Source organism: Fukomys damarensis, unplaced genomic scaffold, assembly GCF_012274545.1.
Source record: "Fukomys damarensis isolate Sample0158 unplaced genomic scaffold, DMR_v1.0_HiC HiC_scaffold_8, whole genome shotgun sequence".
Taxonomy (NCBI): Eukaryota; Metazoa; Chordata; class Mammalia; order Rodentia; family Bathyergidae; genus Fukomys; species Fukomys damarensis.
Window position 1 is genome coordinate 21,333,795 of NW_022900920.1, and position 27,092 is coordinate 21,360,886.

General features: G+C 35.7%; 1 protein-coding gene across 1 annotated transcript in view; it reads right to left on the reverse strand.

Moving 5' to 3' along the window:
• Positions 1-27,092, reverse strand: part of Atrnl1 (attractin like 1) — a 656,020-nt gene that overhangs the window by 72,863 nt on the left and 556,065 nt on the right. Inside the window, exon 28 of the mRNA XM_033761235.1 lies at positions 21,159-21,273. Coding sequence (XP_033617126.1) covers positions 21,159-21,273 — 115 coding nt within the window. The remainder of the gene's footprint in view (positions 1-21,158; positions 21,274-27,092) is intronic.

A 27,092-nucleotide genomic window follows, 5' to 3' on the forward strand; every position in this document is an offset into this window, starting at 1 on the left:
CTTTCAATGATGACTCAGAGTTTATAGACTAGAGAGTCCACGGTGAATTTCTGCTGGTCAAGCATTTCTGATTCTTTGTACAGCTTCCTTTCCTTGCATGCTATTCATTTTGTTTATTTGTTCACTAAGATCATTCAGTGGAATTGCATTTCAAATGGTTCATTGTAAGAAGTCCAATATACATGTGAAGAATCTGACCAAGCCTTTTCAGGGCTAGTGCCGTCAAACTCTAGACACACTGATAAATAAGGCCATCAGTGAGATTTTTCCAGGTGAATCCAGGAGAAAGAATATGGCTCTGAAAAGTTATAAAAGAAAGCACACCTTTTATTTTCCCTGCCATTGTCATATGTGGCTTGGGAAATTATGTGAAAGGTATATCCTTTTTTAATGTTCATTTGGGAAATTCCTTTACTTGGACAGAATATAGGGGTAGATTATTTCAATGCCTTGTGATAAACAATATCATTTCTCTTAGCATGCAAGGGAAATTTCAGATGGAATGGTAGTGCTAATAGTACTTGACTTCAGTATAAGATACTTCTTTCAAATATTGCTGAGATCGCTTTTCAGCCTTTTGGCTAAGATCAAGTGAAATATTGCTGAGAAAGTCAAAAACACTAAATATACAAAAAACTTTTCCAGGATACAACTAAAATATTCTTGGGAACCTAGCTGAATAAAAGTTCGATGATTATTTAAGATAGTTTTATTAGCTGATGTTAACTCCTCTAAATTCATTTTTAGCAACTTCAAATAATAATACATGGAGACTCTCACATAGTACTTACTATGGGCCTCTACCAGTAATGGCGAACCTTTCAGAGATTTCAGTGGTAACAAACAGCTGGGTATGGCACACATGCCATAGGTTCACCACCACTGCGTTATATGTATTGATTCATTCAATGTCCATGACAACTCTAAAGGAAAAGGCTACTATTATCCTTAGTTTATAGGTTAGAATATGAAGGCACAGACAGATTAAGTAACCTGCCTAAGATCACACAGCTATACATGGTAGAGATAGGAATTTAAATTCAGACTGTCTGGCTCCAGAGTCTATGATTTTAACCATTTTAATATTTTACTGCCTTTCATAAAAGCTTGACTGATGTATGAAGATATCCACGATGTTATCAGTAATCAAGTCAAGATGGATTGGTTATGAACATGGAGTAATACTCTCTGCTTTGGAATCTATTTACTCAGTTGCACAAGCTGGGCAGCTCAGATGAACTGTTCACCAGGAAGTCAGGTCCCAGATAATCAGTGCTTATTTCCCATACTTTTAGGATGCAGGTGTGTGTCAAATAATCAATAAACCACGTATACCGAAAGCACTAGGTATGTATGTATTGGCAACATTGGCTGCGAGGTCCTTCATAGGTTAAAGGTGGGCTTGTGTTAATTCCAGATGACTCCTACTGTAATCTTCCACAAGCTTCATGTGGCTTCTGGTTTGCTAAATGCAGGGCCTGCAGCTAGTCAATTGTGATCAGCACCTTCATTGCAGAATCTGTCCCCCTCCATCCCATGGGCATTCTCACTAAGAAGGGAATAGCCATAATTCACAAGAGTGCTTTTCATGACATTCAAAATGCCTTACTTGGCTGAATAAATTGGTAAAAGTTTCCTGAAAACCAATTTAGCAATATGTTTTGAAAATTTCAAATGGTTTATATCTACTTCAAAACTAGTATTGTATTCTTAGGCAATAATCAGAGATTTGGACAAAGTTTTATGTGGCGTTTTTGCCACAGCATTATTTCCAACATAAAAATGTCCTGGGAACAACATAAATATCTAAAAAGATAAGAATAATTAAGAAGTTTATGGTACATCCATAAAATACAATATTCTGCAGTCAATAAAGTCATGTTTCTGAAGAATTTTAATGATACTGAGGGATGTTCATTATATAACATTCAGTGAAAAAGCAGAACACAGGACTCCATTTAAAAATGATGCCACTCATGTGAAAAAGAAATATAAATATGTCTAACATCCTGAAATGAAATAGGCCTTTATTGGTTATCTCCGTGTTGTAAGACTTTTTGTTTTTCTTTTCCAAATTTTAAAAAATAAAGACATCCATATTATTATCAGAAAACCAACCAATAAATACTCTTGAACCACAAGAAGAACTGATAGATATATGTAGTGGTGGGAGGTGGGTAGGAGTAGGCAGCAAGGAAGAAATGAGCTCTCCTTTCCCTGTAGGAGTGTCCTAGTTCCCCTGAATGCTCTCTAGCCTCAGCACCTCTGTGTGCACGTGTGAACTCAAATGTATGAACATTTGACTGTGTGTCTCTTAGTTTTTTCCCAGAAAAGTTGGGAATCCCTGGCAATGACAGATGAGTTCAACAAATTGTCCCTAGTAAGAGTCTAAGGTCATTGGTGACCTCAGCAGGGGAGTCTTAATAGGAAAGTGCATGCTGAAGTTAGATGGTTCTAAACTGGGGAGCAGATGAAGACGGTGATCCCAGACACTAATATAAGAAGTCTGGCTGGGAGGAAGTTGAAGAGAAGGTACAGGAGATAGAATAAATTGTAAGTCATATGGTCCTCACAATTTCTAAAACACTAAGATTCGTGTCACTAGAAGTACATTTAACCTTCTAAGGTATAGCCTTGAAGGGGGCAGCAACTAATTTAACATAAAAGCTCTAGTATGTTTATACAAAAATCAATCACACAGTGGCCACATTCCAAATACTAAAAGGAAATTAAGATCTGGTCTGGAAATTATTACTGGGAGATCCTGTATAGTCTCAATTTGTGGATATGTTAAAAATATGAGCTAAAAGTTGCACGGGGCAGAGAGCTGAGCAGGATGGACTCTAGTTGTTTAATCCTGTTATCCTAATGATAGAGGTTGAAAGAGAGGAGAGCGGACAAGTTCCTTGAGGAAAAAGCATCCTTGGAACTCTAACCAGCCTTAAAGGATGCTGCTTCCAGTAAGGAGGCTTTGACCTTGTCTCCCGCCATTCTTTTATTACTAAAATGATGTAAATAAATGGTAACTGCCTCAGTTATATGGCATCCAAGAGATGTTCATAAGAGCTGTTAATTGCTTGTTATTTCTAGATTCATTTCAAGTGACGTTAAAGCCAGTAAGTGACAATATAGAGTTCTGTTGTTTTACAAGTATGCACCAACTGAATTAAATTTTATGAAACAGCTAAGCTTCTTCAATTAAAATTTCTAGGAATTTTTACAGTTAAATACTAATACTTTTAAAGGGAAGATATGACTTTGCTTTTTAAAGGGAAACACGTTTTAAAACTTGTGAAAATATAGGAATTTTTATAAAATATAGGAATTTCATAAGGACAGTTACATTAATCTTTGTGATCAGAATTTAGAGTTATTAAGGTAAAGAGTTGAATTTATTTTCTCATTAGCATTTTATCAATTGAACCAATTAGTCTGCGCAAGGCTGAAATGCCCAGGATTTCCTAAAACTGACATCTATGCCTTCCTAAGCTGGTGGAGACACACATGATGCAAATTTACCAATTAGGAGACAGTGGTGGATGTGCGCCAGCAGCAGTGAAGCCTTGGGTTTGGATCTGACATGCTCTGAGGCAAAAGAGAAAATCATGTTTGAGCTCTGAATCACTCTTTAAAATCCTTGGTAGCTTTCCCTTTGCACCTCTGAAAAAATCACAAAATAGAGCATATTGAATAGATCTTAACACATTTCTTGTATTTCCGTCCCGCTTAGTTCTTTAGGCTGTTTAATTTTTCCTGGTCAGGAAAACATCAGAATATGGAGATTGGAGACAAAGGCTTTAGAGAAAGAAAAAAAATGGTTAAAATTATGGTTGTTTTTGTTATGAAGTCTGTAATTATTGGTGAGTTTTTGAGCTTCTCTTCTCCCAAGTTGTAAAACAGTGATACTAATGTCTGCCATACAGGGTTATTATTGTAAAATTAAATGAGAAAATATAGGAAAACATTTGCTCCAGAGACTGACTCATAGTAAACAAGTGGTAAGTGGTGTTTGGTTATTGTGTTATGTTTGTTTTGGTTTTATTCTTTAGTTGGTGTCTTTGCTCATTTAAACACTTAGACTACTTTTTCTAAATTGAGAAAAAGGCATAAAAGAAGTAACATTTGCATTAGAAGCTCAACCCCTCATAATTACTTACTACACCATGTCCATGTCAACATAAATTATGAATTTTTAATAGGAAATTGCTTCTTAGTCTCATATCATGGCCTCGGCTCACTTAATTATTTAAAACATTTTCAAAAATCTTGATGAAAATTATGGTAACACATTGTAAGCACATTGTGATTCAGTAAATGTATTTCATTTTGTTTTAAGCTTTTATGAACCTTGCTCCTAATGTTGCATTAGGAGTTCTACACTTTCTGATTTATTTGTCAAATATGACTTAAAGATGGAAGACTGAAAAAAACCCCAACTGTTTAAAATTCAATATTTTAAGAACAGAGTATCCTCATGAACAAAATGAAGGTGAATGTATAGCTCAGGAATCGAGGCAAAGACCCAACAGGATGCCTCAGAGATGTCCAGAAGATAAGCTCATTTTCAGTCCCCCTAATTAGCCAGCGAGGATCCCACCAGGTGAGGCTTCAGATACTTCACCAGGGTAGCTCAGTACATGGGGTACTGTGCGTCTAAAATCAACTCTGCAATTTACTTGCTACAAAATCTTAAAAATAGAAAGCTTGAGGCAAGTGAAGTCTCCTCTTTGAAACTTCATTTCTTTAGCTTAAAATAGGGATTAACATTCTCTCCATGGGAAGACAGGCATAGATTATTTTTTATGCTCTAGAATTCAGTGGTTGTTGTCAATAGACACACACATATAACTAAGATTCTAGGTTACGTAAGGTATTGGAGGCTGACCCAGGAATATCTAAAGTCAAACAAATACGATTCCCATGAGAAAAATAAATAATCTATAGATTAACCTTAGGAGTATGACCTACTTGCAAAAAAACTTTGAGAAAATATGTTTAATTAATGCCTTACTAGGAGATGATTTTAGACACAGAAAAGTTGCAGAAGAATGCAGAGTTCTCATTTGCCCTTCAGCCTGCTTCCTCTACTGAAGACATTTTATGATCAGAGTACCATAATCAAAGCAGGAAATGGGCATTGATATTATATTTCTGAGTAATCTACAGATTTTATTTGAATGTCACTGGTTTTCTTACTAATGTTTTATCTCTGGTCACAAATTTAGTTCAGGATCTTCTTCCATGTATGTATCATTAGTGTCTTTTCTGTGTTATTTTCTCAATTTTATTTCTTTTATGGTTGGCACTACGAAAAGCTTTGATCATTTTTTGGTAGACTTCCAGTTTGGATTTGTGTGTTTTTTTCCTCATGATAGTACTGGTGTCATGTATTTCACAGAGGTGCCATTTTGCTTTTCACCGTAGCCCTGAGAAGTATAAGCTTCTGTGTATTTTAATGGTATATAAACCCTTGATCATTTGGATAAGGCCAAGTCTGCTAGGTTTCTCCACTAGAAATTTACTATTTCTTCTTTGTATAAATATTTTGTAGGAAGATAATTTGAGAATATGCAGATGTGTTGTTTTCAATCATATTTTGTCCCTTTATTTTATATTCCATCAATGGTTTTGTCCCTTAAAAATTACTACTATGGTATTTCTCATTGTGAGTTTTCTATTTCTCATATCCTTTTACATTCCTTTACAGAATTCAACTATAAGGAAGTGCTTCCCCTCTTCTCCCCTTCCTTCATTCAGCTATATATCTGTTAGTGCGGATTCGTGGTGTATGATCAAATACTACACTTTGTTTACATTATCTCAGCTTTAGTCATTAGCTGCTTCTTCAGTTCGGCTTCGGGGTCTTTTCAACATGTCTTCAAGTTGGGCACTTAATTACTGTCAGGAACTATCGATGTTCCACACTCAACTTCCCTTCTTAGCTCTGAACTCAACAATATGCTCAAAATCTCTGGCTATTTTTATTGATGAATAGTTTTAAGAATCTAAGATATGGGTATTAAGTACATTCATCATTACTGAGGTGTCATTGCTTCCAGGCCCTCTCATTGGGAAGAACTAAGAAACATTACACATACTTACACACATGCACACATTTATATAACTATCTGATGTGAATGAGTTCATATTGATCCCTCTAATTCTAATAAAACACTACAGAACTCATTCTAGCCTTCTCACTGTCCTGGTATGCATCTTTTCTCTCTGGCAGTGAGAAAACTAGCTCTCATTATCCACAATATATATATTTCTGTTGTTCTTCCTACACAAACAGAAGGTAAAGTGGAAATTTCTAACCCATGACCCTGTTTATAGAAGAAATACATGTAATAGCTATCATATTTTGATATATAGTTTTTGTTGCCTTTAGCCTTATGGTAGAGTCAAAATAATCAGTTCCTGGCATTACACAGGTAGCTCTTTTATCTCCATCTCAACAGTATAGTTATTTTTTGATTTGTAATATATTTAGGTTCAATTTTTACAGTTTGTATTTCCTTTGCATCTCCCCTCATCATGATTTTATCTATTTACTGGTTACATGAAATGTCACAAAGTTTCTGAGAGTTAGAGCTATATACAAAGGTATACTCACAAATTGTTGTTCTGTCTTCCTCAATCCTACTTCATTATTCACTGCCCCATCCACGTACTTCATTTTAAGTCTACTTCCTATAGGTAACCAGTCTTAGTTCCTAGTTTATCATTCTTCTATATCTTTCTTTAAAAACATATAAGCTCTTGTATTCTCTACTTCATACATTAAGGACAACATACTTTACACATTTTTGAGCATCTTACTTTCTTATTTAATAATATATTGTGAAAATAATTTCAAGTTAATTCATAGATCTTCTCTTTCCTTTTTATGGCTGCTTTGTACTCCAGTTGTTTCACTTTGCTGCTTTGATACACATTATTATCTAGATTGTTTCCAATATTTTTGCCCGTGAAAATTGTTGAAACAAATAACCAAAACATATGTACTTTCATATTGCTGGAGGTGTATTTTAGGGAAAATTCCTGTGAAATAGAACTGCTGGGTCAAGAGTATGTATGTAGTCTGTTTAGCTATTGCCAAATTCCCCTCCAGCATGGTTATGCCAGTTTGTATTCTCTCCAGCAATATGTTGCCATATATTTTAGTTTTCACCAACATCATGGGTGAGAAAGTGTATCTCAGTAGCGTCTTAATTTGGTTTCTAAAAATACTTTTAATGTAGACGGAAAAAGGTATTTGGAGGGAGCTCAGATAGACAGGCAAAAACTGTATAAAGAGGTGAAATGGACCTCAGGTGTGCCCTAATGAGACACTAAGTTATCTAAGAAGCCTAGCACAGGATCATGATTCCAAAATACTGAGGAAAGTGAAAAGCAGTAATTCAAGAACTGAAGTGATCATACTGGAGGTATAAAAGCAACAGAACAACATCTGTAATGCACTAGGCATAAGATAGACTTAAGAAGATTATTTTTCCATACAAAAGACTAGTAGATAATGCTTAAAATAAAGACTTTCAAAGTGGTTACAAATTCTGTCTTAAAGAATAACTGTGATTGAAAATACCTCAAAAGATATACAACCCGTGTAGCCAAACAAGAATCAGAACCACAATCAAAATCTGTAAATGGATCCTCCAAGCACCAGAAAGAGAGGCTAGTAGCCCATACCTCAGCCTAGGGACCCTGATCTTACTTGAAGCCCTGAGAAGAAAGCAGAGCCCATGAACCATCTATTTTTCAGAAAAAGAAAAAGGAGTGTTAGAAATGATCAGACAATGATCTTATGAATGACCAAACTATCAATATTTTTATATATAAAGAAAGGACTCAAAGAAATGAAGCATAGAAGAAAACCACCTATTATACAAATAATCAACATGACTTATGAAAAATGAGGCTAAAACAACTCTAGTTAATTGTGAGAAATCAGTTTAACCTCAATGAAATTTTCAATTCTATTTCATAAACCAAATGCAAACTCAGAAATTAAGGAGGTTTTCTTTTTTAAAAAACTGAGAAGCATTCAGAATTAGTTTACAGCAAAATATCAAGTATGTGACAAACTGCAGTAGAAAGTATGAAGTGAAAGCATAAGAGCTGGAGTCTGAGAAGTTAGTGTCAACTGACACAGGAGGAAAATAATTAAACAAATGTACTGATCTACATCCTTTGGACACCATTTATCCCAAGGATATAATGAAAGGGACAAAGGCCCTGCTCTTAGCTCCTCTGGGTGGATAGAGATATGCAATGACAATTTTATAGTAGTAGATGAAAAATCAAAGTAGTTGACTGAGGATAGGTGGAGATGGGGACACACAGGACTCTTACTGGACATTCTATTGGCAGAAAACAAGAAGGATGTGTGTAGGAGGCTGTTAGGGAGGAAGGTCCAGCCAGGAGGACTTGTACATGCAGGGGCATAGGTGTGTTGCTTTTATAACAACTAGAATCCAGCACTGTGAGGTATTTAACATTTCCCTAAAGTCATCATATTTGCAGATGACATGTATTAAAACCATTTCTCTGGCTGTTAGAACAGCATGGTGAAGGATAAGATAAACTTCAAAGTGACCCTGGACCATAAAAGAAACTACTGTAGTTGAAACTAGCTGTTCCCTTTTTTTTGTGCAAGAAAAATGGCAGGCATAAATACAAAAGGCACAGAAGGTCAGGAAGGGGCAGAGGAGTCTTACTGAACTACAAATGGGAAGCATGGCAGGGTAGTTGGTTTTAAAAGAGGGGTTAGGAATAGAGAAACAAATGCTGAGAGTAAAGCTCAAGGGGGCTCCTGTGTCAACTCTGCCACAACGAAGGCAGATATGAGAACATCTCTTCAGGTGAGCCTCACTTTCCTCATTTGTCAAGTAAAGGGTTGGAACTACCTCTACAGTCTCTTTGTGTTCCATGTTTCTTTAGCCAACGGCATTTGAGAAGGTTGAAGAACTCTGGTAGTAAGAGATGAGGAAGACGGAAGACAGGCCATTCAGGACACAGATGGAAGGACAAGAGGCATGTGGTGAACCTGAACTGAAGCTCGAAGGTGACTTCAAAATTGCCTTGCAACACGTGCTGGTTTATTTAAGGAGCACAATCAGCCATTCCCCATTTCTAGAGAGATGAGAACAAGAAGAAAGAGAACAAAAGAAAATGGAATCAAATTGCAATGAAGACTGTTGAATAACATAATGATTTAGTTCCGGAAGTAATAAGCATGCCTTTTGGGGAAGTCTTTAGAAAATGTCTGTCCAAGATGATTCTGGACCGGGTCACCAGCTGCAGGCTTTTGGAGGAGCAAGATGTTATTTCATTGCCCTTCCTAATACTTTGTTTCTGCAGTTGTATAATATTATGCATAAATAGAGTAATACCAAATTGCCCCATTTATACATTTTACGTATCTATTAATATGGACAACAGCTTCCTTTCCATTTACCAGTAAAGTTTTGAATACAAATGTAACTCAGCCTCTCCCCATTACAGTTCTGCCTTCAGAGCTAATTGCCTTGCAGAACACTTAAGGAGTCATTTTTCATTATGATGGTGAGCAGGAGAAGGCAGATGGCACAGCCATGTTATTGATTTGATGATCCTTGTCTGGCTTGTTGGATAAATGGAACTGAATGTATGATCACTGCATACAGACTTTTAGAGACTTCAGGGTTAATTCAAATTATATCAGGCAGCGAGTTCAGGGGACAAGAATTCATTTATTCCCTGAAGGCTTCTGAATGATGATCCCAGGGATCACACAGAGCTCCTCAAACCACCTCTCTAGAGTCCTGGGGACCAATTTAAATTCCTACTCTTAAGTAAGAGGATGAGCATGCTCTCTCTCTCCCTCCCTCCCTCTTAGTTTTGCCAGTACTTTCCTGCACAACAGCCTTATACATGCTGCCCACCAATTAGTCTGCTCAATTTGCATGGGCTATGCTCATTTGCAAATTATAAAGTGGATAAATGGAGAGAAATTACTCACTTTTCAGAAGGCTATTAACTTTTCCCTTAAAAGCCCATTGAGAAAGATCATTGTGTCTTTAAGGAGTTAAATGCAATAATAGCCAACGTTTACCTTCTGTTAGAATTACATTTCTGCTGCTACTGATTGCTCCTGTCCTGAGCCTTTAAGAAGGGATATCCGCACTAGAAATGCCTTTGCCAGATACTATGGCACCATTGTGGGGCAGGACATGAGATTTAACCAGGGATTTCTGCAAAAACTTGAACATATTCCCATTGGATTTGCTAGGGAACCACTGCCAATGAGATGGCCCTGAAAAAATGTTTATGTGGGAAGAAAGAACTCACAGGATCCTGATTCATATTTTATGGTAAAAAGTCATATTTTATGGTAAAAAGTCATATTTTTCAAGCCACTTAATTTTCCTTTTTGATAGGAAGTTAGTTTCCTGTCTGTTGTTTTGGGGCTTCATGGGGAAGACATTATGCAGTACTCCCTGCTGAGGTTGGTTATTATCATTATTGTGTTTTGCTTCTGGTTAGATTTTGCAGCATGGCACACTAAGGAGGAGTAAAGTCTTTCTTTGCATAAAGAACCCAGAGACTTTGGTTTTAGCCTCTGCTCAGCTACACATTCATTCACCCTAATATATCTCTCACTGTCTCTAGCTCCATAGGTTTCTCTTCTCTTTCTCTTTCCTTCTTTCTTTGTCTTTCTCTTTTTTCTCCCTCCCTGCCTCCCTCCCTCCCTGGCCCCCCACCTCTCTTTTCAAAATGTAAGGTAAACGGCCTGGGATTTAGCTCAGTGGCACCAAGCCTGCTTTGCAAGCTCAAGGTCCTGAGTTTGATCCCCGGTAATGAAAAACAAAACAAAACCACAAAACAAAATGTAAGGTAAAAATAGATGACTTTTAAGGTCACTTCCCAAGCCCCAAAACTTCTAACGTTCTCTGACATACAGGGTTTCTCATCCATCCTTGTGAAATGCAGAAAGCAGTCGCTCTGGACTGAATGTTTGTAACCTCCTCACTCTCCACCATTCATATGTTGAAGCTTTAATTCCTAATGTAACCGTATTGAGAGGTGGTGGCTTTGGGGAGAACGCATAAAGTTAAATAAAGTCGTGATGGTGGAGCCTCATGATGGGATCACTGCCCCCATAAGAAGCGACTAGAGTCCTTTCTGTCACTACCATGTGAAGAAACAGCAAGAAGGTAATCATCTGCAAACCAGGAAGACCGTCCTGATCAGATGCCGATCTACAACCTCCAGAACTGTGAGAGTCACCCAGAATATAGTATTTAATATAGCAGCCCAACTGACTAAGACAGGCTTCTGTTAAATTTCACCAAATATATGTAATGTATGCAATTTAAGTCATGATCAATTCAAAATAAAAATTGTTATTAATTGTCAGCTTTATATAGACCTTGGTGTCAACTATCATAACAAATACTGGGTCAGGGGAGGCTAATTCATCCTTTACATTTTATTTATACCCACAAAATTCTTTTTTTTTCTTCAAAGGCAGCTTATTTACTTTAAACAAATTTTGATTTTCTTTGTTTTGTATATTAATATGTTGAGCTTCCCTTTTCCCCTGTTCTTCTCTTTGACCACAGTAATTTCTACCACTCAATTCTAGAAAAACCAGAAAGAGATGGCAAGTGGAAAAAAAGGAAAGTAAAAGTGTTTGTCAGGTTTCAGTGCTATTGGTTTTGTTTTTCAAGTCCTAATTTCTGACTTTTCATGTGAATTTCTTTCTAAGTGTTTATCTTGAGAGTATTTAAGCTAACTTTTGGGCTAATTTCTTTCTCTAGAAAGTTTAATTAACCATGTTCACTAGCCTTCGTGTTTATCATCTTTATTTTCTTCTGTTTTTTCTTTACAAATCAACCAATTTTTCTCACCTGACCATGGCACAAAGAGAAATTTAAAAGCTCATTTGGGAGGACTTTACAGCAATGATGGTCAGTAAGAGAAAAGCTTGTGCTACACCCAAAACCAAATGGTTATGGTTTTTTTACTCAGAGTTCAATGTAAATGTACTGTGTAACTAAAAAGTACCAATAAACCAATAATATATAGCGGCACTGCATACCAATAAAGAAAGAAAAAAAAAAAAGCCAAGCAAACAAAACCAAAACAATTTAGGGTGAGCACAATAGCATGAGATTTTTGTGGTTCCACAATTACTATATAATACATGGCCGTAGGCAGGTTTCCTAATTTCCATTAGTTCATTTTCCTCATTTGTGAAAGAAAAGTGGCAATATACACTTTATAAGTGTAAAGTAATCCAGAGTATAATTGGGTCATAGAAGACATTAGCAATGAATTATATGTTTTAATATTAATGATTGCAATGACAACTGATACTTTTGATCTGTCAGATATATTTTGTGAGATTAGTTGTCCTATGTATATTAGTTATAAAGACCAATATGTAGAACTCTATTCCATAAGATTCAAAGTAATTTACTTTTCTGGTCATGAAGGGTGGAACTAGATTGTGCTCTTCTAAATTTAAATCTAATCATTTTTTAAAAATTGCCATGAAAGGAAGAAATCAAAATTCAAATGACAGAAATAGGATACATTTATGATAGATTTAATGCATGTTATAATGGAAATATAAATTTATTTTTTGTCATTTTCACTAAAATTCTGACTTTGTTAAATTTTAAATCTCAACAATTAAGTTCCAGTAATTATATTTTATCAAAGGTATATTTCTGGGCTTGATTTCAGTCCCAGGATTAATCCAGCCTACCAAGATTATGAACTTGAAATGGAATTTTACTTAGTAAAGTTTACATTTGAGATATGTATATATATAAACACACATACACACACACACACACACACATATATATGTATATATACGTAATTTATGAGTAATTAATTTTATCCATCAATTAAATATTTATGAAACAGCTACTAAGTCCCAGGAATTTGTTGGCAGCCAGGAATATAAAGAGAAAATAAGATGTAGTCAACATTTGCCACTCCTCTCAGAGAACTTACTACTTGGGAAGAAAGTTAAGAAATGTAGTGACTTTGACCTATGTTAAAAACCATAAAGAAGAGAACCAGAAAATTCTATGAGAATTCAATAGCAGGGGATTGAAGAGGCTTCATGGAAGAGGAAGTGGCATTTGGACTTCCTCTAAAAGGGAGAGAGCATTTCATGTATGAGAGACAACAGTAGGTGTGACAGACCAGATACTTATACTGAGATAATCATAGGCAGAAAAATAATATGAAATTTTTACAGCAATCAAAAGGACAATGTTTTCTCTTCAGTTTCTTTATTGCACAGATGAGGAAACTGAAGGTCTAAGAAGGTAAAGTGAATATGCTAGGACCCCAGCTAGCTATTATAGAGGCTGCTGTAAGACTGGCTGACGCAAAGTCCAGGAAGGGCTCGTTCCCCAGAGCAAATGTCTAGACATATTTTAGCATGCCCTGGACAGTCTACAGGGGTTTACAAAGAGAGGAATGATGTGATTAGAGTGGTGCCACCTTTGGTGGCAGTCAGGTGAAAAGAAACCAGAGCTTGAACAAAGCATAGTGGAGTAAGAATGGAGAATGGCTGTTTTATCTGCTGTAGGAGTCAGATCTATGGACTTTGTGACTAATTGGATACAAGAAAAGCAGGAAAGGTAACCCAAAGGTTTCAAACTTGAGCCATTCTGAAGCAGACTAGAAAAATAGGTTGCAGGAGAAGAGCTGGTCTGTGGATAAGGAGAGTTGATGAGAGTACTGAGAAAGGAGGGTGACTTTACATCCAAGCGGTAGATGAAGTACTGCTATTCACATGGGAAGTGTTGGATGAGGCCTCATATGTTTAGGAATCAGCTGCAGAGTGTCTGTTCTTGGTGAACAGAAAGGGCCCAGGAAGCTGGCTAAGGATGGAGCTGGGGAAATGCCTTCCTGTGGGTTAGGGGCAGATGAAGGTGATCACACACAGACCAGAGGTGCTCTGCAGTCTGGATCTGAGTCCACTCTGAGAAGGTACCCGAGAAGGATCAATATGCAGAACGCCACTGGGGGAAGTGTTTCCACAAGGTGAGCGGGCCAAGTGGGAAATATTCAACAGCTGAACACAGCAGACAAGTGAGGAAAAGGCATTTGAATGACTATCACTCTGCTACTACTGTAGAAAAACATTAAGCTTAGCATTTGTACACTCATTTTATTTTACCACTTTACTCATCATTTATAGCACTTAACACAAATTTGCAATTACGAATTTATTTGCATGAATATTTGTTTCATGTTTATATCCACACAAGCTATAACCTCTAAGAGGGCAGAAATTGCTTAGTTCATTAAGGTATATCCAGTGCTGGCATGTAGCAGATGCTTTTAAATATTATAGTAGCAAATGAGGATTCACAGTAATGGTATTTCAGACAGAAGATAAAATTATGCCCTACTCTTGATTTTAGTTGTTGATTTGGAATATCAGATTTTTCTGAGACAGAGTAATATTTGTCAACAAAAATTGCAGACATTTATTTGTAGCTCTTGTTTCCTGGGCTCTCTGCCTAATTTTGTAGTTTACTACACTTTTTCTTTCTTAATTTTGAAGACAAACATGTTGGCTGTAGCAATATTTGGGTTTAAGGGTGAAAGGTAATGAACATGTTATAATGAAGTTTTGATGCAACTCAGTAGTTCTACATCTTATTCCAGCCCTTCCTAAGGAAAGAAATGCTAGGGTTAGACTGACAGATACGTTTCTATCAGTGTGAAGACACAGAAGATAAGTCTGAAGGGAAAGATACTCTAGAGGCTTCTGGAAACTGAAATTTGCCTTAGAAAACTGGTGTAAGAAGAGAGATACTCCCCTGGAAACTAGAAGATTTTCAGTGAGTTTCTGAGCTCATGGAGGACATTCTAGCTCAGTGTGGTATTTGAGATCCCTTTTACTCACTTCTAAAATATGGGCATCATGAACTAGCTATATCTTTTAAATATGCTAAGAAGGTTGGGAATTCAAGTTTATTAAAAATATAAAGAATCTTTTAAATTCAAGGAGCAATATGCATCGTTTTTTGACACTAATAAGTAATTACAGAAAAATTTCTCAACTTCTCTTGAGTATTTGGAAAGGTAAGTTAAGATACCATTTGGAAGTAAATCATTTGCTCTCCCCATTCCAAACTGGTATGAGTTAACATACTTTGTAGTAGAACTGTACAATGAGGCTACAGTGAGACACATTCTAGGAATCTAACCCAATTCCATCATTCATCTGTGAGAAAATAGAAATCAGATAGTGCGGGACTTGTCCATGCTGCTTAGTGACAGAGCTGCCTCTCTAGCTGAGGACATGTGACTCCAAGCCTAAACTTTATATTCTAGATTAATTTCTTTTTTCTATAACTGCATGCCCTATGCTGCTATTACACACAGAGTCACTTTCAATGGATGTGCCATGGTATGCACATAGTTTCATTTTTCCAAATTTCTGTAGGTACATAACCATGAAAGATAAATCTGTCTTCTTTACCCATTAAGCCCAGTGTTTAGTGCAGAACCTCCAGTTATTTCCTCTTTGATTCTACATTTAATGCTTTTTCAGGAGGACTTTCTAAAATATCCCTGTGCCTTAATCTAGAGAAGCGTCATATAGGCTGAGATCCAGTGGCTCTGGATTTGAATTCTGGTTTTCTCACTTACTAACTGTACTGCCCCTGGACAAAGTATTCAATTTTTGTGGAGATTCAGGTTATTTATTTATGGCAGTACTGTAGATTAAATTTGGCCTTCATATGGAGTTATATCCCCAGAATTTTTTATATCTTACTTTGAGACAAGGACTCCTGAAGTCAATGCGTTGCCTAGGCTGGGATCAAACTTGCAATCCTTCTGCCTCAGCCTCCCAGAGCGCCACTTTGCCTAGCTGAAATCCCATTTTAAATTATTAAAACATGGATAATCATAGCTGCTTCACAGAGTCATTAAGTCCTTCATAAACCAATGAATATATTATATATAAAGCAATTAATATAATGCCCAGAATTATTAGCTCTCTTTCACCCTTCTGCTTTCATTTAATTAAGCCAATGTACTTTGTGTCATTATTGTAAAGAGGAGATGCATTCATGACACTGTTGGGTAGATTATTATTTTAAATATTATATAATATTTCTAGACTATTCTAAAAAGTTTGATTGTCCTGCCAAGACTTTTAAGTCTAAAGTAGAAAATTTCAAAACCATAGACTTTCCAGCAATATTCTCCCTGGTAATGTTAGAGTTGATCACACATGAGGCAGGACCGTGGTAAATTTTACTTTTAGTTGAAACCCACAGCTTCTTTTCAGCAGTGGGCATTTGATATCCTAGAAGTTTTAATCCAATGTGAAAAGTTAATGTGCTTCTCAATAGAAAGAATTTATAAGCTGTGATATCCACAAACCTCCATCACAATGTGACAGCAATCGTTATTTTCAATTTATGCTTTTGAAGATTTCTATTCACTCTGTCTCCAGTTATTATGGCTTTAGTCTAGATGTCCCCCAAGGCCTCATGAGGTCATAGGTGGCTTTTTCAGAGGTGGCTGAATCTAGAGTGTGTGGTGCTAGTATCAAGGGTGTGTGCTTACTAAACCAGTACACTGATAGGTTTGGCACCACCCTAATCCCCATACTCTGGATAAGATAAATGGGGCAGAAAGATGCTGTTAAGGTCCCCTTGTTGCCTTTGCTCTCTTCTGCCATCATGAACTGTTGCCCATCTGCCATGTGCCAACCTGCCTTGGGGGTCAGCCAATTATGGACTGAAATCTTTAAGAACTGAGATAAAGAAACCTTTCCTTTTTAAATTTTGGCTGTCAGGCATTTTGTCTCAGCAACAAGAAAAGTAACTAAGACAACATTCCATCATAATGTGACTCTGAAATGCTTGGAGACAGTGCTATCCAGAATGAAAGGAAATATTCTTGGTTGTTTTGTGTCAAGTAGCAGAGTCACTAAATGTGCCTTATTTTCATGGGAATGTCAGTTTTGCAAGGATCTTGAGATCAGAAGAGAAAATGATTACATGGTGAACACATGCCAATAGCATGGATTCCACATTAATACAAGTGTCTGGCAAGGTTAAAGTGCTTGCTACAGAAAAACAAAAAAAGAAGCAGCAGGTCTACTGGATTGGGGAGCAGGGAACTTGATTAGTCCAGCGTTAGGAATGCCAAAAATCCTGTTTAACATTTTTTGGTTTACTACTGTAAGCCACCTAGGGAAAGAATTACCCTCAATCACCTACTCTCATTATATTAAAAAGAAAAAAAAAGACAAAATAAAAAGATTAGTGCATAGGTAATCTAAGAGATGAATCTATATAGTTTTTTGCTTTTTTATGCCTGAGGAGAGCCATGAGGAAAGCAGTGTATTCAGTTTAGACAGAAACTAAAAGGGCCAAATCTAATTGTTGCTTGTTAAATACTACTAAAATAGCTGTTGGTGGAAAAAGAATAAAGTCCAAAGACAAAACTATTTTTTAATTAAAAAAAAAAACACTAGGTTTTCCTGAATAGAAATGCCTAAACTAGTGCCTGCACATCTTTTAGTGATGGAATTCAATTTCTGAGAAAGAAAAACAATGTGATGGTTGATATTAGTTGAGAACATCACAGGTTCAAGGAATATTTAGAAATCTAGTACAGCTTTATTTCGGGGTGTGGTGGTGAGGCTGTTTCCTGAGAGGTCAGTGTGTGATTCTGAGTGGCCTGGGTGGGGAAGATCCACTATCAGTGTGGGCATAGACCACCCAACTGGGTAGGGACCCAAAATCAACAAAAAGAAGAGAAAATGTGGCTATCTCCTGGAAACGAGATAAACTACTCTTTTCATCCCCTTGGAAACCACAAGTCCAGTTCTCCAACCTTTGGGATCTCATACTTACACTAGTGGCTCCTAAATTCTCAGTCCTTTAGCCTTAGACTGAGTTTTACATCATTAGCTTGCCTGGCTAGGACCTCTGGATTTGGACTTGGCCATGTTGTCAGCATCCCAGGGTTCTCCAGCTTTCAGATGGCCTGATGTGAGACTTCTCAGCCACCCCTCCATATCATATGAGTATATTCCACTAATGAATCATCTTTCATATATGTAGACCTCTCTCTCTCTCTCTCTCTCTCTCTCTCTCTCTCTCTCTCTCTCTCTCTCTCTCTCTCTCTCATCGATCTGTCTATGCTATTGGTTCAGTCTCTCTAGAACACCCAGACTCATATAGTACAACCACCAAGTTCATAGGTGTTTCTGCCTTCCCTGTATTCTCAAACTCATGAAGACTTTCCTCAATGTCCTCTTCAATGTCTTAAACTTCTTACCCCATACCAGTACAGGAGGAGACTCACCAGAGTATAGGTCTCCTATGAGATGAATCTAGGAAACATTCAATAAGTTCAAGTCAAGTCTAATCATTTTATTAAAGTAAACTGAGGCTCATAGATAAAAATGCTTGCATGAGGTCACGTTTCCTAGGTATCTTAGGACCATCATCTCCATCAGAAGCAATTATGAACACCCTTTCTTGTGTAAGGAACTATAATAATACAGAAATATATATGAACTTCTTGTAAGAATATGTTAATCCAAACTCTAGCAATGAGATAACATATCAATATTTCTCTTCCAAGAACCAATATGGCTTCCATTATCACTGGAATGTATTTCCTCTTAAATATTGGATGATGCTATGTTACACTTTAATTGGAAATGCACAAACCAAATACTTTGATGAAGAATGGAGACAGTAATGAATATGCATATTGGTATCAGTATTTGCCCTGTGCAGTAAAAACCTAGATAAAATTAGAAAAGTTCTCCCTATAGATGCTTTTTCTGCAGCAAATACAAGAATTATTTTATTGTTTCTCAATATTTTATTGCTAAAAATTCAATGATATAGAAAGTTGAAAGAATATTAGAATGAACATCAATATTCCCACCATCTAGCTTTGACCATTAACATTTTACTTAACTTGCTTTATAACTCATCAGTCTATCTACCCATCTTACTATCCACCCATTAAAATATCATATATTTTGGATGTATTTCAAAGTAAGTGCAGGTAACAGAGGATATTGTATTTTGAAGGAATAGAATTGAAGTATAGTTTTACTCCTATAAGATTAGTTGGAAAATTTTATTAGACTTAGAAAAAATTAAAACAAACAAACAAAAAAGAAAATAAAGAATGAGCTTGCCTGGAATGATGCACACAGATAATAATCATCATTCACTCTGTAGGGTCTGGAAAAAGTATGTAAGTTATTTCAACATTTTGTTTATCTATATAAACCCTACAGACATTTTCAGTACTCATCCAAATCCTTGGTTCTCTGAAGACATGGCTGCCAACTGTAGAGAAATAAGCTCTCTACTATAGATCATTAGGAAAAATTACTTGGAATGCTATCAGTACGTAGATTTTGTTCTTTGTTTTACACTCCAATATCCCCCTCCTAACTATTCTTTCAGAATAGAAATACAGTGCTTTCTATACCTCACTCTGCTGATTTATAAAGTGTTTTTCTTATTACTTATCTCACAGCGACTCCATGAAGATCGAATGTGAAAAAATAAGATAATACTGTGTAAAAGTATAGCATTTTGCACATCTATAATAGCATTATCATCAGTAATCACAATGCATCTGAAAGAAAGCACAGCTGAGGCAATGGTTCACCCAGCTACATGGCTTTTTAAATCAGTCAGAAAGGATGCAAAGGTTAAAGGGACAGAGTATTGGCAGTTGCCTTCACTCTCCCCATCAGTCATCTTGTCAAGGATCTAGGAGAACTTCAGTGTATTCCACGTGAATTTGTTTTCATTAATGAAGTGTTTGTTTTGGAATTCATCCCAGCTTTAAAACAATACTTCCATTAGCTAGGCACAACACCTAAAATTATCCATCTTATCTGACCAGTGCCAAATGATACCAGTGCCATTTACCTCGGTGACGCTGAAAGGAGACGAGCAAGGCATTCACTCAGTACATAAAACAGTATGCAGAAGGCTTATTTCTTTGAATAAACATCTAGTAACGAACTTTCAATAAAAATTTCTGAAACAAAATATTATCAAGTACTTTAAATGATGGAAAATTTCCTATATATGGGGAAGCTTCTGGGACATGAATATTTAAGTTTTGCAACTATAAAGCAGTATATTTTCCATTTTTGTGCTTGAACAAACAAATTAAGAAAGTGAGGAGCAAGGTAAAAGCTAACTGGCGTAGCAAGAAAACATAAAGTAGGAAAAGAGGCAAGTTTATCATTAATACTGTTATTTAGAACCTCTGGCACTTTATTTTATGCTTAAATGGAATGGAAGAGAAAGATTTGAAATTACCGTGCCCTCAAGAAGCATCCATTCCACTAAAAGCCAAGTAGAGAAAACAATCAGCAGGGAAAACACTTATAAATTGTAAATGGACAGAATAGGATGTGCAAAAAGAAAAAAAGAAGTACATGATTGACTACAAGTTATATTCAACATGTGCATTGAGGCTCTTTACAATGTACACAAAAGCACAGCAACGAGAAAACACCTCTAAAGGGATATAAATGATTACTTCCAACACCAACACATGCTTTTTACGTAGGAAAAGGAGAATCAGAACAGACTGGTTGTACCTATATGAGGAAGAGTCTTGGCCGACCAACTGCCAGAATGGTGCTGGAAGCTAGAACGTCTCTTAAACATGAGACATGCATCAAGTTACCCTCAGATGCCACAAAACACCACGTCCATACAAGTCCCCTAGGTTGGTTCTCTATTCATGCTGCAACGTTCGGATCACATTTACTCTTTGGCTTTCTATATAACACACAAACTGAAAGAAAAAAAACCAAACTGGTCCAGAAGGGTCAAGAAGTTATGTGTCCTATTGAGTTTTCTCATTGTAATTGCAATAAATTACAATATGTGTTAACACATGAATATGTGTATGTAATACACAAATATACATATATTCAACATTTTACAGCAATGCAGATAATCTTGATATTTTGGGGAAAGTTTGTATGTGAATACAATTTTATATTGCTTTATAACTCCACAAAGGTCCTTACTGTACTACTTGGTGGCATTGTTTATTATTCCTCTTTAGTTTACAAGTCTTGCCAAACTCTGTGGGCTCCTCACTTATCATACCTGACTGTCCAGGAGGCGGTGCACCCGATGATCCTCTTGGTAGGCAGAGAAACACAGTCAGAACAGCAGCTCTGTTCCCAGCACATGGTTCAATGGCTATGGGCTTCGGTGCGCCCTGGAAAGGAAAACCCACTGTAAGTTTGTACAGTTGACATGACATTGCTGTGTTATTTCCTGTTTTTGCTATCACTAAACTGTATACTACTAGTTGCTGGGGACACAACCTATTGTCAGTTTACACTAACTCCTGGCACAGTCTTGATGTGGAATCAGCCTTTATATGAATAAATGAATGCATTTCACCGTATTTCATGTGCAACTAGTAAGCCATAAAGTTACACAACTTTTGTTGCTTCTTCCAAAGTACTTCCTCTCATTAATGATATGCCATGTACTTCCTTTTAGCTAATTAAGTGACTATAATTCCAAATATTCTGTTGGCATGTCTTTTCTTTTAATTTTCTTTTGACTATATTACAAGTGTACAACATGATGTACACACTAAAATCATTACTATAGTTAAGCAAATTAACATATTCATCACTCTGTACAGTTACATTTTTTTCCTTTGTGGTAAGACACTTAAGAATCTATGGGCCAGGGATTTAGCTCAGCAGTTTGGTGGCCTGCCTTGCAAGCGCAAGGACCCAAGTTCAATCCCTGGTACCAAAAGCAAACAAAAACAATCTATACTTTTAGTAAAATTTCAGCACACAGTGCAATATTGTCAACATTGGCCCTTTTTCTATGGTTAGCTCTGCAGGCTTATTCATCCTATAAAACTGCAGTTTGTATGCTTTGTCTGACTTCTCCCCATTCTCTCTCCCTCCCTTCCCCTGGTGACCATGATTCTACTTTCTGATTCTATATAATTTGGTTATTTTTAAAAATTCATACACAATTGAGCTAACATTAACATATCTTTAATAATTATCTAGTGAAATACATTTTTAATAATAACTGACCAATGCTTTGTTTAAATAACAGAAATAAATACATGATAATAAGAATAATAACAATACTCATATTTTATTAAGTAATTACAATGGATTGCATTTGCAAAATGCCTTTTATATATTAATTATGTAAATCTTACAATGGGGCAAGATAAGAATCCTGAAACAAGAGGTTATAAAAAGTTACTCAATTCACACACAGTTAGGAAGAACTAGCAGGCCTGGCATTTAAGCTAGGGTAGGTGCCTCTTGAGTCTGTTTTCTTAAGTATACAATGCAGCTTATGCTATGTGTGCATAGACAAAGATGCACTGCACACATGGATATACAAACGTATAGATAAGTATACACGTACACACACACACACACACACACACATGCCACCCTGTTTGCATGCAAACATACACACAGAATTTGGGTTTAAAAAAAAAACATGAACTCTGAAACAATGAAGGCATCATTTTAACCTAGGAATGGTGGTTTTGACTACAACATTCAAAAAACGACAGGTGAGAAATGATAGATACATGAAGGAAACATCTCTGTATTAAGCCACAATTTAAAAGAAACATGGACAGCTCTAATTGTTAGAGAAAATTATTTGTTCAGGTTTCTTTTCCCAATAATGATATTCAAACTTTTCAAAAGAAATATAGACATATGTAGTCATTTGCCTAGAATATTCTAGAATATAGCTGTTGCCAGAAAGTTTAATGAGGCATTAAAGATAAAATATGTCCCCTTTCATGTAAAACTTAGACTGAAATTTCTGGTGACAATGGTTTTATGTGGTTATAAAGGATTTCTCCTTTATAGCAACATAAATCTCATGTTTGAAAATTATCCTCATAGAGATACATTTTGGAAGCTTTCAATATAGAGGAGAAAGTGGTCATGGTGGTGGAAGCAAAGGACACTAAAATGTCTCAGGAAAATGCCATAGGCCACGTTACACCACTTGCTTCAAATTACAGGATCTATGGTTTTATTCTTTAAATCTTACTCTTAATTTACCATATTTATTTTTGAAAATGTTGTCAAAATCAACATAAGTACATAGATAGTCTCCAGTGATGTAAATATTTAGGAAATAGGCTTGTCACATTTCAAGCTTGAAAGAAAGGTACTATGTATGTTTCTAACCATATTTCTAGGCTAAACTAAAATTTATTTTAACTTAATAAATGCAAAATATATGTAAATGTCAACTGTTTAAAATATACTAAGAGAACACAAAATGAATTCACACTTTAAGTGATAGTTATGTATTAGAAATATCAAAATCTAAGAAACAGATGATCATATCTACTAGTAGGCAGACATTTCTTTGTGTTTTATTTTTTCAGCTCTCAATGTAATAACTGACACTAGAATATCCAGTTATTTTGAAAAACTTGAGTACAAAAATTACAACAGTAAATTTTAAGATTGCCAAATTAAAAATGTTGAGAAACAGTATTAGTTTATAGAGGATTTAGAAAAACAATAAAAGAGTTGGAAGTACATTAGTTGATCATGTTGCTAGGCTACCATTCTACTGTTTTTAACACTGCGGGAAAGGTTTTAAATATCAAGTGCTCATGTTTAAATATCAAAATCTCAATGGGGAGAAAAATTAGTAAAATGTAACTGTAAATTTCTGGTGAAATATGGCTTAATTATGTGACACTTTAGACTTCAGAATCTTAGCAACAGATAGGGATGGTGTAGTAGAATATGTGGATTGTGGAAAAGTGACTCTGCCTGCATGAATGCTAATTCTATAAATCTTCCTTAGACTAATTCTCTCAGTGTTACCTTACTGTTATTGTTTAGAAAACATTCAAAAGTTTCTTTATATGATAAGCCATGTAAATGGAGAGTATAATTCTATTTTAAAATCACTTTGGCTTAAAACTTGGTCTATTTTTAGCTATATAAGATTTTCATAAAGTGCTATTAACAAAAATATGAATTATTCATTATGTTCAAAATATTAGTTACTATCATAGCTATTTGACACTTCTGGAAGAAATTCACATAATTTTAAAAAATTACTTCCTAAGACATTGTGGCAAATATAATTTTCCATACAGGATTTAAATAAAAAAGGGATGGCTAGTAGCACTTGAATTTTACAAATAGCAAAATCCTACAAATAATAATATTTCCAATACCTTGATGTTTGGCAGTTGTTTTGTGATAAACACATAGCCATGAATCAAAATCATTTCACAATAACATAACATGTTCACTGAACTGCAATTTATCATGCATTTTCCATGGCTGCCTTTGAAAGAGATAAAGCATGAGTTTGAGTGCCCCCAACACTCAGCAACTGCAATTTACTTCTAGGCATTTTCGTATTGTTGTACTGCAAAACCTGGTGTTAGATTATGCCAGAAAACATCACTGACAGTTATGTAATTAGCAGTTTTTGTTTATTAAGCACACAGCACTTTTACAAAAGACTTGCTTGGTTCACTTTAGTTTGTTTGAAGTAATTGGACTCCTATTTTCAAGTTCTTTGAGAGGCAACAGATTTTATGTTAAAATCTTTCCATTTTTAAAGCTGTTAAAGACAAACAGGTTACCCAAAAAGTTTCTAGAACCTAAGGATTTTCAAGATGATAGTTCTTAAAACTCAAAATAATGTGTTCTGAAAGTAAGGCTGCCATTAAACCCAAGACCTGTTGCAGGAAATTGCTGGGACTTGGCTCACTACAGGTTTAGAAAACACAAATGGGCAAAGTTGGCTCCATGTTTCTTCTTCATTGACCTCTCCAAGGGCAAGAAAGTTACGTGCTTCTAGGAGGCATACTAAGCCTGTTGCAGGAAACCCTATACCCAGCAGCTGAGGATTTTACAGAACTATCTGTTGTTCTCAGTTTAGCCATTGTAATTAAGTAAGGATTCAACATTTTTAAAAAAAATGTTATGTCCTTTCTCAAAAACTTTCCGAGCATTCAGTAGTTCCAAAGGAGGGCTTGCAAATTTTTTGGAACTTATGTTTTCCCGTGTTGTGTTCTTTTTCCTTAAAGGAAGGCATTTTGTTAGCTGCTTCCTTGTCTTACTTATAGCTTCTTTTAGAGGCATTGCACAGGGTATGTGACAGGATGAATGGATGACTAAATAAATAAGCTTGTCACAGAGGTTGCTCAATAGATAACTGTTAAGACATGACAGCTTCTATCTAAATTATGGATTTTTAAAGGAATAATAGGACACTGGAAAATAATGACAGTTAACAAGTGAATACTAACTTGGTGCTCAGTGCGGTGCTAAGGCTTGTGCATGCACGACTGGGTGTAATTACACAGCAGTTATATTATGGAAACTCGTGTCTCATTATATATAAATGAAAAAGTTGAAATTCAGAGGGGTCAAATGACATTCTCAGGTAACACAGAAATTGGAGCTCAGACCTGATTATTATAGTATATAGCATATTATACGTAATTATACAACATTACTAGAAAATATAATTTAAGAAACCAAGTAGTCTCTTATTCTCTCAGCTTGCTTGTTAACCAAAGAAATCAATTTATAATTCCAGGTATAAAAATTTTATACACAAACCTGTCCCATTTCTGACCTCTCTTTCAAACACTATTGAGTCCTAGGGCCAGGTTTATCACTGTCTAGCTATGTGGTTCTGGGAATTTTTTAAAATCAATTGTTCCAAAAGGAGAAAAAAATAGGCAAGTTGGATGACGTTTAGGGTCTTTTTCCTCTTTAACATTCTGTGATTATAATTCACTGATATCCCACAGAATCTGTGATATACCAAATCACCAAATCACAATACAATGCCTAGTTATAGTGAATTTTTTGAAGTCATAGTGAAATTTAAATTTTCGAATACTTTGTAAGTTTTTCTCTTGATCACATACTTTTAAATGACACACCAAATTTTTAAAAAACATACCATATAGTGAATATATCATATAAGAATAAATGGCTACCATCGCCTGCCAAAAAAGCAATTAGAAAATTGAATCAAGGAATTAAGGATTAATGTGGATATGTCATACCTGTCAGCAGTAATAAGTGTTTTGACAGGAACAGAATAAAGTCTGACAGTAAGCACAAATACTAATCTGATATATGAGTGGAATATTAAAAATGCAAACAACTGCACATTAATCACTCTTGTATTTCCTTTCTGAAACACATTAATGCTATTCTTACCAAACCCATCTATAAATAAAATAATCTTTTTTTAACATTTGCATGGCTTGGCATTTCCAGGGTAATGACTGTTTATATTGACATGAAATTTAGCTTAACTAAAATTTAAATTAACTGAATTAATTTACTCAGTATCAAATTAAGTCATCCCTGTGGCTTGGATCACAGTTAATCAAGTGTGTTGATTTCACATGATCAACAAATATCAAGATTCCAGATTTCAAGCAACAAATTCTCTTGATTTTAATCTTTAAACTTAGGAAGAAATAAAAGTAAAAGTCCTATTCTTTCCTTGTTTACTTTTTGTTTTACATGAATGATAAAAGTGAAACTACATTAGCTAGTTTTACTCAATAGAAGAATTCATATTAATAAAAGAAATTAAGCTAATGGACACTCTCAAAAACAGGGTTAAACTACATTAGAAGCCAATTCCAAAAGAATAAAGCAATACATGTGGGAATGGGTAAAGCAATAAAACATAATAGTCACAGAATTAGTATGCTGCTCCTGAGGTTCTGAAAGTTTTGCAAGTGTAAACTATTTTCATATCATACTGCATATTTTCCCACTGCTGAAATGCCTCCCCATTCAGTCTCTGTTCTTACTACACACATGCGTATGCATAAAAGGCACACACAAAGTGAAGGTCTATAGTGTCGTGTAATATCAGGTGTAACTCTTGCTGTTGTTTAACTGTATGATAGTGACTTGGGGAATGAAGAGGTTGGATTGTGACAAGGAGCAGCAGTTGTTCTACCTTTTCCCCCAACGTACTAGAGACCCAGGAGTAAAATGCGGCATTGCT